The sequence below is a fragment of the Oncorhynchus clarkii genome, chromosome 11 (genome assembly GCF_045791955.1).
Source record: "Oncorhynchus clarkii lewisi isolate Uvic-CL-2024 chromosome 11, UVic_Ocla_1.0, whole genome shotgun sequence".
NCBI lineage: Eukaryota > Metazoa > Chordata > Actinopteri > Salmoniformes > Salmonidae > Oncorhynchus > Oncorhynchus clarkii.
Genome location: NC_092157.1, coordinates 293,659 through 305,901, shown reverse-complemented (window position 1 = coordinate 305,901; position 12,243 = coordinate 293,659). Strand labels below are relative to the sequence as shown.

General features: G+C 47.2%; 1 protein-coding gene across 2 annotated transcripts in view; it reads left to right on the top strand.

Annotated features, from left to right (window-relative positions):
- The window catches only part of LOC139420113 (1-phosphatidylinositol 4,5-bisphosphate phosphodiesterase delta-1-like), a 94,880-nt gene extending 82,839 nt beyond the window's left edge, over positions 1–12,041 (top strand). Inside the window, exons 9-15 of one of the 2 annotated variants that reach the window (XM_071169842.1) lie at positions 2,515–2,682; positions 8,030–8,186; positions 8,367–8,483; positions 9,103–9,281; positions 9,751–9,886; positions 10,406–10,555; positions 10,712–12,041. In XM_071169842.1, the coding sequence (XP_071025943.1) occupies positions 2,515–2,682; positions 8,030–8,186; positions 8,367–8,483; positions 9,103–9,281; positions 9,751–9,886; positions 10,406–10,555; positions 10,712–10,803 (999 nt within the window). In that variant the 3' untranslated portion in view covers positions 10,804–12,041. The remainder of the gene's footprint in view (positions 1–2,514; positions 2,683–8,029; positions 8,187–8,366; positions 8,484–9,102; positions 9,282–9,750; positions 9,887–10,405; positions 10,556–10,711) is intronic. The other variant, XM_071169841.1, reaches the window with a different exon arrangement.
- Positions 12,042–12,243: the final 202 nt, after the last annotated feature.

Genomic DNA, 12,243 nt, shown 5'->3' with positions numbered 1-12,243 from the left:
CAGTCCAGCAGGCAACAGCTGTGTAGCTGAGTGATCATAGGGTCCAATGAGCAGCAATAGGTGAGTCAGGGAGCCGTTCGGTAGTCACTACTACGCTAGGCGAGCGGGAGACACGGCGTTCAGAAAGCTAGCGGGCCGGGGTTGGCAGATGGGTCTTTGGTGACATCGCAACGGAAAAGCCTGTTGAAACCACATCGGACAATTACGTCGGCAGACCAGTTGTGATGGATCGGCGGGGCTCCTTGTCGACAATAACGGGTCAATGCAAATTGCCAAAAGAGTTATTGTAGCCCAAGAATTATCTTGTTTACTTCGTCGGCTAGCTGGGAGATGGGCCTAGTTCGAGGCTAGCTCAAGGCTAACTGGTGCTTGCTTTGAGACAGAGGCATTAGCCACTCAGTTGCAGCTAGCTAGCTGCGATGATCTGGTGTAATGGTCCAGAGCTTGCAGCAGGAATCCGGTGATGTGGTAGAGAAAACAGTCCAATATGCTCTGGGTTGATATTGCGCTGTGCAGACTGGCAGGTATTGTCCGAAGCTAAAGCTGGCTGATGTCCGAGCTAAAGGTGGAGACTACTAGTAGTGGCTAACAAAGACTAATAGCTAGTAGCTGGTTAGCTGGCTTGCTCCTGATGGAGGTACCGGTTATTAGGTATAAAAATAGCAGATCCGTACCACATTGGGTGAGGCGGGTTGCAGGAAAGTATATTTAGTTCATAGATGGAAAGGGAGATTAAAATATATACGGGAAAAAAAACAAAAAACAGACTATTTACACAGGACAAGACAAACACACATCCGACTGCTACGCCTCTCATGGATATGTAAAATGTTATATCTTTTGCACTGGAATCAGGCTGTATTAGCTAGCTATGTTTGTGCCGACTCAGTACTTTTACTGCTACTAACTAGCATGCTACTAAATCAGCATGTTAGACAGGTATTTACCTCTCCATGGTTGCAGGATCTTCTCTATTTTTACAAGTTTTGTATTGAAATTCATTGTGGATAACTTATTTATATATTTTGTGTTATGAATACCAAGTATGTCTACTTCACCATCAGCCCATTTTATAGGTAAACTGCAGGGTAATGTAAAAGTTTAAAGATCCAATATGTAATATTGTACACTTATCATAATTTAGGTTTTAGTCCAGAGAGTACATAAAAGTACATAAAAGTTATCTAGATCTTCAATCAGTCATTGCAGGGATCTAGCTCGCGGACTTAATATAAAACTAGAGTCATCGGCATACATGGACACCTTTGTTTTTAAGCCTTGGATTTCTAATCCTCTAATGTTGTTATTGGATCTGATTTTAATAGCTAGCATTTCGACGGCCATAACGAATAGATATGGTGGCAGCGGACACCCTTGTTTAACTCCTCTTGACAATTCAGAACTCTGAGAAGTAGCCGTTATTTACCATTTTCCACCTGGGGTTGCTATACATTATTTTTACCCATTTTATAAAATAATTACTAAAAATTCAAAAATTCAAAAATAAAATCCAGTCTTACTTTATAAAATGCCTTTTCAAAATCCGCTATGAATACTAGGCCTGGCTTAGATGTTTCATGATGACTGGGTCTTTATATTTGCCATCTGGGTCTTGTTTTAATAACAGAGAAATCAGACCTACCTGCTGAGTACCTGACAGACCACCATTTTTATAGGAATAGTTAAAACAATCTACCAATAGAGCTTTTATTATATCAAAAATTCTTCATATTCCTCTACTGGTATGCCATCAAGCCCTGGGGTTTTTCCAGACTGAGAGGATTTAATAGCCTCAGAAAGGTTCTTCCTCTGTCATTTGGCCTTCACACTGATCTTTCTGTACATTTGTTAATTTTCCATATGCTGAGACCTTGCATTACTCTAGAAACCGCTTCACTCTAGTACAAAGGTTTTCCGGCATTGCATGACAGGGTGTGGACTATGGGCCTTTACCATCATGTCAAAGGTTTTCCGGCATTGCATGACAGGGTGTGGACTATGGGCCTTTACCATCATGTCAAAGGTTTTCCGGCATTGCATGACAGGGTGTGGACTATGGGCCTTTACCATCATGTCAAAGGTTTTCCGGCATTGCATGACAGGGTGTGGACTATGGGCCTTTACCATCATGTCAAAGGTTTTCCGGCATTGCATGACAGGGTGTGGACTATGGGCCTTTACCATCATGTCAAAGGTTTTCCGGCATTGCATGACAGGGTGTGGACTATGGGCCTTTACCATCATGTCAAAGGTTTTCCGGCATTGCATGACAGGGTGTGGACTATGGGCCTTTACCATCATGTCAAGTTGCACCCTCCTCAGCCTTACTATTTTCATTTTCCTTGCTAGAAGAACCGGTATAATAACAATAACAATAATGAAAATATACAATAGGGCTTAACCAGCTTTGCTGTTGAACCCTTAACAGGGTATCCTGGGATTTAGTAGTCATTCAATTATCTAGTATAGATGCATCTCCATTAACACAATGTGTATCTGTCTGTCTCTGTGTAGGAATTGAAGGGTCGGTTCATCATCAAGGGGAAACGTCTGAACAAGCTGGATGCCGTCTTCAGCAATACTAGTCCTGGAGTAGAGGAAGACTGTGTCTCAGAGGAGGACGAGGCTGCAGAGACCAACAACTCCAAGACAGACACCAACGGACAGAAGGCCAAAGCCAAGGTACGGCAACACGCTGCTGTGGTGCCAAGGTAGTCAAAGCCATGGTGTCCCAAATGTCACCCTAATCCCTAGTAGTGCACTACCAGCCCATAGGACAGTGGTAAGAAGAAGTAGAATAGAGTGCCATTTTGGACATGGTCATGCTACAGTGGTGCCAAGCTACTGTGGTGCCAAGCTACTGTGGTGCCAAGCTACTGTGGTGCCAAGCTACGGTGGTGTCAAGCTACTGTGGTGCCAAGCTACTGTGGTGCCAAGCTACTGTGGTGCCAAGCTACTGTGGTGCCAAGCTACTGTGGTACCAAGCTACTGTGGTGTCAAGCTACTGTGATGCCAAGCTACTGTGGTGCCAAGCTACTGTGGTGCCATGCTACTGTGGTGTCACGCTACTGTGGTGCCAAGCTACTGTGATGCCATGCTGCTGTGGTGCCATGCTACTGTGGTGTCACGCTACTGTGGTGCCAAGCTACTGTGGTGCCAAGCTACTGTGGTGCCATGCTACTGTGGTGTCACGCTACTGTGGTGCCAAGCTACTGTGATGCCATGCTGCTGTGGTGCCATGCTACTGTGGTGCCATGCTACTGTGGTGTCACGCTACTGTGGTGCCAAGCTACTGTGGTGCCAAGCTACTGTGGTGTCACGCTACTGTGGTGCCAAGCTACTGTGGTACCATGCTACTGTGGTACCATGCTACTGTGGTGTCACGCTACTGTGGTGCCAAACTACTGTGATGCCATGCTGCTGTGGTGCCATGCTACTGTGGTGTCACGCTACTGTGGTGCCAAGCTACTGTGGTGCCAAGCTACTGTGGTGTCACGCTACTGTGGTGCCAAGCTACTGTGGTACCATGCTACTGTGGTACCATGCTACTGTGGTACCATGCTACTGTGGTGCCAAGCTACTGTGGTACCATGCTACTGTGATGCCAAACTACTGTGGTGCCAAGCTACTGTGGTACCATGCTACTGTGGTACCATGCTACTGTGGTACCATGCTACTGTGGTACCATGCTACTGTGGTGCCAAGCTACTGTGGTGCCAAGCTACTGTGGTGCCAAGCTACTGTGGTACCATGCTACTGTGGTACCATGCTACTGTGGTGCCAAGCTACTGTGGTACCATGCTACTGTGATGCCAAACTACTGTGGTGCCAAGCTACTGTGGTGCCAAGCTACTGTGGTGCCATGCTACTGTGGTACCATGCTACTGTGGTGCCATGCTACTGTGGTGTCACGCTCTACTGTGGTGCCATGCTACTGTGGTACCATGCTACTGTGGTACCATGCTACTGTGGTGCCATGCTACTGTGGTACCATGCTACTGTGGTGCCATGCTACTGTGGTGTCACGCTCTACTGTGGTGCCATGCTACTGTGGTACCATGCTACTGTGGTACCATGCTACTGTGGTGCCATGCTACTGTGGTGCCAAACTACTGTGGTACCATGCTACTGTGGTGCCAAACTACTGTGGTACCATGCTACTGTGGTGCCATGCTACTGTGGTACCATGCTACTGTGGTGCCATGCTACTGTGGTGCCATGCTACTGTGGTGCCAAGCTCTACTGTGGTGCCATGCTACTGTGGTGCCAAACTACTGTGGTACCATGCTACTGTGGTGCCATGCTACTGTGGTACCATGCTACTGTGGTGCCATGCTACTGTGGTGCCAAGCTCTACTGTGGTGCCAAGCTCTACTGTGGTGCCATGCTACTGTGGTGCCAAACTACTGTGGTACCATGCTACTGTGGTGCCATGCTACTGTGGTACCATGCTACTGTGGTGCCATGCTACTGTGGTGCCATGCTACTGTGGTGCCATGCTACTGTGGTACCATGCTACTGTGGTACCATGCTACTGTGGTACCATGCTACTGTGGTGCCATGCTACTGTGGTACCATGCTACTGTGGTACCATGCTACTGTGGTACCATGCTACTGTGGTGTCACGCTACTGTGGTGCCATGCTACTGTGGTACCATGCTACTGTGGTACCATGCTACTGTGGTACCATGCTACTGTGGTGTCACGCTACTGTGGTGCCAAGCTACTGTGGTGCCAAGCTACTGTGGTGTCACGCTACTGTGGTGCCAAGCTACTGTGGTACCATGCTACTGTGGTACCATGCTACTGTGGTACCATGCTACTGTGGTGCCAAGCTACTGTGGTGCCAAGCTACTGTGGTACCATGCTACTGTGGTACCATGCTACTGTGGTACCATGCTACTGTGGTACCATGCTACTGTGGTGTCACGCTACTGTGGTGTCACGCTACTGTGGTGCCAAGCTACTGTGGTACCATGCTACTGTGGTACCATGCTACTGTGGTACCATGCTACTGTGGTGCCAAGCTACTGTGGTGCCAAGCTACTGTGGTACCATGCTACTGTGGTACCATGCTACTGTGGTACCATGCTACTGTGGTACCATGCTACTGTGGTGTCACGCTACTGTGGTGCCAAGCTACTGTGGTGCCAAGCTACTGTGGTGTCACGCTACTGTGGTGCCAAGCTACTGTGGTACCATGCTACTGTGGTACCATGCTACTGTGGTGTCACGCTACTGTGGTGCCAAACTACTGTGATGCCATGCTGCTGTGGTGCCATGCTACTGTGGTGTCACGCTACTGTGGTGCCAAGCTACTGTGGTGCCAAGCTACTGTGGTGTCACGCTACTGTGGTGCCAAGCTACTGTGGTACCATGCTACTGTGGTACCATGCTACTGTGGTACCATGCTACTGTGGTGCCAAGCTACTGTGGTACCATGCTACTGTGATGCCAAACTACTGTGGTGCCAAGCTACTGTGGTACCATGCTACTGTGGTACCATGCTACTGTGGTACCATGCTACTGTGGTGCCATGCTACTGTGGTGCCAAGCTACTGTGGTGCCAAGCTACTGTGGTGCCAAGCTACTGTGGTACCATGCTACTGTGGTACCATGCTACTGTGGTGCCAAGCTACTGTGGTACCATGCTACTGTGATGCCAAACTACTGTGGTGCCAAGCTACTGTGGTGCCAAGCTACTGTGGTGCCATGCTACTGTGGTACCATGCTACTGTGGTGCCATGCTACTGTGGTGTCACGCTCTACTGTGGTGCCATGCTACTGTGGTACCATGCTACTGTGGTACCATGCTACTGTGGTGCCATGCTACTGTGGTACCATGCTACTGTGGTGCCATGCTACTGTGGTGTCACGCTCTACTGTGGTGCCATGCTACTGTGGTACCATGCTACTGTGGTACCATGCTACTGTGGTGCCATGCTACTGTGGTGCCAAACTACTGTGGTACCATGCTACTGTGGTGCCAAACTACTGTGGTACCATGCTACTGTGGTGCCATGCTACTGTGGTACCATGCTACTGTGGTGCCATGCTACTGTGGTGCCATGCTACTGTGGTGCCAAGCTCTACTGTGGTGCCATGCTACTGTGGTGCCAAACTACTGTGGTACCATGCTACTGTGGTGCCATGCTACTGTGGTACCATGCTACTGTGGTGCCATGCTACTGTGGTGCCAAGCTCTACTGTGGTGCCAAGCTCTACTGTGGTGCCATGCTACTGTGGTGCCAAACTACTGTGGTACCATGCTACTGTGGTGCCATGCTACTGTGGTACCATGCTACTGTGGTGCCATGCTACTGTGGTGCCATGCTACTGTGGTGCCATGCTACTGTGGTACCATGCTACTGTGGTACCATGCTACTGTGGTACCATGCTACTGTGGTGCCATGCTACTGTGGTACCATGCTACTGTGGTACCATGCTACTGTGGTACCATGCTACTGTGGTGTCACGCTACTGTGGTGCCATGCTACTGTGGTACCATGCTACTGTGGTACCATGCTACTGTGGTACCATGCTACTGTGGTGTCACGCTACTGTGGTGCCAAGCTACTGTGGTGCCAAGCTACTACTGTGGTGTCACGCTACTGTGGTGCCAAGCTACTGTGGTACCATGCTACTGTGGTACCATGCTACTGTGGTACCATGCTACTGTGGTGCCAAGCTACTGTGGTACCATGCTACTGTGATGCCAAACTACTGTGGTGCCAAGCTACTGTGGTACCATGCTACTGTGGTACCATGCTACTGTGGTACCATGCTACTGTGGTGCCAAGCTACTGTGGTGCCAAGCTACTGTGGTGCCAAGCTACTGTGGTACCATGCTACTGTGGTACCATGCTACTGTGGTGCCAAGCTACTGTGGTACCATGCTACTGTGATGCCAAACTACTGTGGTGCCAAGCTACTGTGGTACCATGCTACTGTGGTACCATGCTACTGTGGTACCATGCTACTGTGGTGCCAAGCTACTGTGGTGCCAAGCTACTGTGGTGCCAAGCTACTGTGGTACCATGCTACTGTGGTGCCATGCTACTGTGGTACCATGCTACTGTGGTACCATGCTACTGTGGTGCCATGCTACTGTGGTGCCAAACTACTGTGGTACCATGCTACTGTGGTGCCAAACTACTGTGGTACCATGCTACTGTGGTGCCATGCTACTGTGGTACCATGCTACTGTGGTGCCATGCTACTGTGGTGCCATGCTACTGTGGTGCCAAGCTCTACTGTGGTGCCATGCTACTGTGGTGCCAAACTACTGTGGTACCATGCTACTGTGGTGCCATGCTACTGTGGTACCATGCTACTGTGGTGCCATGCTACTGTGGTGCCAAGCTCTACTGTGGTGCCAAGCTCTACTGTGGTTCCATGCTACTGTGGTGCCAAACTACTGTGGTACCATGCTACTGTGGTGCCATGCTACTGTGGTACCATGCTACTGTGGTGCCATGCTACTGTGGTGCCATGCTACTGTGGTGCCATGCTACTGTGGTACCATGCTACTGTGGTACCATGCTACTGTGGTGCCATGCTACTGTGGTGCCATGCTACTGTGGTACCATGCTACTGTGGTACCATGCTACTGTGGTACCATGCTACTCTGGTGCCAAGCTCTACTGTGGTACCATGCTACTGTGGTACCATGCTACTGTGGTGCCAAGCTCTACTGTGGTGCCAAGCTACTGTGGTACCATGCTACTGTGGTGCCAAGCTCTACTGTGGTGCCATGCTACTGTGGTGCCATGCTACTGTGGTACCATGCTACTGTGGTACCATGCTACTGTGGTACCATGCTACTGTGGTGCCATGCTACTGTGGTGCCAAGCTCTACTGTGGTGCCAAGCTCTACTGTGGATTAGCTGCAAAACTGTCCTCAGCAGAACTAGTTCCATTTCAGGCCATATGCTAAGGAAAACACATATGGGAATACTTTGATAGAAATTAATTCAAAACATCTCTATTTCTGTAGATTTTCTAAAAATGCTGTTTTATTGCTTTTCAGAAGTCAAAGATCAAGCTAGCCAAGCAGCTGTCTGATCTGGTGATCTACTGTAAGAGTGTCCACTTCTCAGGGTTTGAGCATGCTAAAGACAACCAGGCCTTCTATGAGATGTCCTCCTTTAAAGAGAGCAAGGCTGTTAACCTGGCTGAGACAGCAGGTAAAACCCTCTGTTCTGTTACAGCAAGCCTGAATAACAGAAAGCCTGAATAACAGCGAGCCTGAATAACAGGACCATTCAGCCTTGATTCAATGTACTATAGATATTTCATTATGCATGTTCTAGAACAGTTCTTACAAGGATTGCACCATTAACCTGTCTGGTTTACATCTCTTCCAGCTAAAGCCTTTATCCACCACAACATGACCAAGCTGAGCCGTATCTACCCAGCTGGCTCCAGAACAGCCTCCTCCAACTACAACCCAGTTCCCCTGTGGAACGCAGGCTGTCAGATAGGTACAGTCTCTTCAATTAGACTTATATTTAAGAATCCTCTGATAGAATTGACATGAATAATCTCTGCACCAGCTCAGGTCACAGTCTTCCCCTTTCTCTATAAATGAACAATCTCTGTACCAGCTCAGGTCACAGTCTTCCCTTTTCTCTATAAATGAACAATCGCTGTACCAGCTCAGGTCACAGTCTTCCCCTTTCTCTATAAATGAACAATCTCTGTACCAGCTCAGGTCACAGTCTTCCCTTTTCTCTATAAATGAACAATCTCTGTACCAGCTCAGGTCGCAGTCTTCCCCTTTCTCTATAAATGAACAATCTCTGCACCAGCTCAGGTCGCAGTCTTCCCTTTTCTCTATTAATGAACAATCTCTACACCAGCTCAGGTCACAGCCTTCCCCTTTCTCTATAAATGAATAATCTCTGCACAAGCTCAGGTCACAGCCTTCCCCTTTCTCTATAAATGAATAATCTCTGCACAAGCTCAGGTCACAGCCTTCCCCTTTCTCTATAAATGAACAATCTCTGCACCAGCTCAGGTCACAGTCTTCCCCTTTCTCTATAAATTCATGATCGATGATTTATTGATCGATGCTTTATTGATTATGATTTTTCTTTCCAGTGGCGCTGAACTTCCAGACTCCATCTAAGGAGATGGACCTGAACCAGGGCAGGTTCCGATCCAACGGGCTGAGTGGATACATCCTGAAGCCTGAATTCCAGAGATACGCTGGTTCAGAGTTCAATCCTATGACCCTAACCCAGGGACCCTGGATCAAACACAAGGCCTTCCACATCATGGTGAGAGGATCACCGTTATAGTGTGTTATATACTGTATATATATATACTCTATGTATTATATATGATACTATAGTGTATTACATTAGTGGAAAATCACTAGTGTATTATAATAGCTACTATTAGAACACAGTGAAGGCTACTACAGAGAATGGTACATTGATGAATAAAATAGCAATATATTGAGGAAGGAAAATGGCCTTCTGATAACATAAATGAGTTTCTGTGTTTTTAATTTTAGATCGTATCTTATAGTGAACACTGCTAAGAGAAATGGGGCTAGGAACTGAGTGGCATCGTTTCAAATTAGAAGATTTGATTTAATTGAGATGAGATATGGTTTAAGAGGGATTCATTATGTTGTGTACTAAACAGCACTACAGTATATCAAATGCTTTGAAATATCCTTAGTCATTAGGCTTCTGCTATAGACCTCTGTGTTTGTGTGTGTGCGTGCGTGCGTATCTCCAGGTGATCTCAGCCCAGCAGCTGCCCAAGCTAAACAAGGACAAGCCTAAATCCATCGTGGACCCGCTGGTTAAAGTGGAGATCTACGGTGTTCCAGCTGACACGTGCAGCAAGGAGACACGCTCCATCGAGAACAACGGTGAGACACATACAGGCACACCAAACACACACACGCAGCGTCAGTATCTGATCCAGGCTTTCTGTTCCTCTCACCAGGTTTTAACCCCATGTGGAATGATGTTCCTCTCACCAGGTTTTAACCCCATGTGGAATGATGTTCCTCTCACCAGGTTTTAACCCCATGTGGAATGATGTTCCTCTCACCAGGTTTTAACCCCATGTGGAATGATGTTCCTCTCACCAGGTTTAACCCCATGTGGAATGATGTTCCTCTCACCAGGTTTAACCCCATGTGGAATGATGTTCCTCTCACCAGGTTTTAACCCCATGTGGAATGATGTTCCTCTCACCAGGTTTTAACCCCATGTGGAATGATGTTCCTCTCACCAGGTTGTAACCCCATGTGGAATGATGTTCCTCTCACCAGGTTTTATCCCCATGTGGAATGATGTTCCTCTCTGCAGGTTTTAATCCCATGTGTAATGATGTTCCTCTCTGCAGGTTTTAACCCCATGTGGAATGATGTTCCTCTCTGCAGGTTTTAACCCCATGTGGAATGAGACGTTCCAGTTTGACATCCAGGTACCAGAGCTGGCCATGTTGCGTTTCCTGGTCGAAGACTATGACGCCACCTCACAGAACGACCTGATTGGACATTACTGCCTGCCACTGACCAGTCTACAGAACGGTAATACCTCCCTCTGTCTCTCTCTGTCTTGTCCCTCTCTCTTCTTTCTCCGTCATCCTCTCTCTCTTTCTCTCTCACTCTTTCCCCCCTCTCTCTCTCTCTCTTTCTCTCTCCTCTCATTGCTGACTTATTCAAACCTCACATCCTGTTTCCCAGGCTACCGCCACGTCCCTCTGCTCACCAAGCGTGGTGATGTCATCCCCTCCGCCGGCCTGTTTGTTCACCTCATGCTGCTGGACGCCAAATAGATCCCGACCCACTTCACACTGATGCCTCCCTCATCACGCTGACCCCTCCCACGTCACACTGACCCCTCCCACATCACGCTGACCCCTCCCACACTTGCCACTCCCACATGATACGAACCACTCACATACCACACTGACCCTTCCCACATCATACTAACCCCTCCCACACCACACTGACCCCTCCCACATCATACTAAAAAGTCCAATCCACACTGACCCCTCCCACATCATACTAAAAAGTCCAATCCACACTGACCCCTCCCACATCATACTAAAAAGCCCAATCCACACTGACCCCTCCCACATCATACTGACAATTCCCACATCATTGAGTTGTAACTGACAAGGTTTTTAATATGTCGATATTTAATGTTTTATCTACTTCTTTTAAGTTTGTTCCACCTGAGTAAGTCTGACCACAAGTCAGAGACCACTGTGATGACACACCAAAATGTGTTTGATGGATCGCTGGAAAATAGGATTTTGTAGGCTACAGTCCAAACTGTTGTTTTTGTCGCCCTGCTTTGCTTTATCTCGGCCAGGTCGCAGTTGTAAATGAGAACTTGTTAAATAAATTAAAATATATATATATGTTTTCCAATGGTGCGATTTCTGTCAGTCTGCAAATATTATCCAACTTGAATAAACTCTTGGAGGTGAGGATGACAGTAGTGGTGTAGTCTACGACGATACGGATATCACTCATTATTGATATCTACATAGCACATTGATGTGAATCACACTGCTGCTCTCTCATTTAGCTATTTACGCCTTACCTATTGTGGTTGTTGGCTGTTCACGAATCTAAATGTGTATTTGAACCCAATAATGGTTGAATTCAAAAAGTTTAAACTGCCTATCAATCATTGTTTTTAAAACCAGTGGACAGCCAGTGAAAAATGCGCTCTGGCAGCAGCTGCATAGCGTGGATCCCAGCCTATGGAATAAAAGTGGGGCTTTCATTGCTCAATCTAATTCATGCTGATTAATAACAAATAAAAGATCCATAGGCCTAATGGACACATGATCAAACTCATTATGACTGTTGTTACTGACTGTTCATGTGAAACACACATCACGCCCTACATGACCTACTGCGGTTCCTCTTAACACCCTTCTCTTGATATCAGCTGTGTAACATATAACAGAGTATAGTAGCTGTGGTAGTAATATCTTGCTGTTGTTTTTCAGTAAACTGCATTTGCACATGCTATTGAATAAAATCATAATTTAGAAAAGTTGTTTGATGGTGAATTCTTTTTGAGAGAGAGATTTTGTGGCAACTTTATGATAATTAGCTGTGTTGTTATGAAAGGGTTAGTTCAATATGATCGTCAAACTGAGTTGCAGTAAATATAACAAAACACAAGCCAGCAAGATCTTCCTTGATTTCATTCATTTTGAATGTTAAAAACACTCCTGCTTCTTATGCTGTTCAGC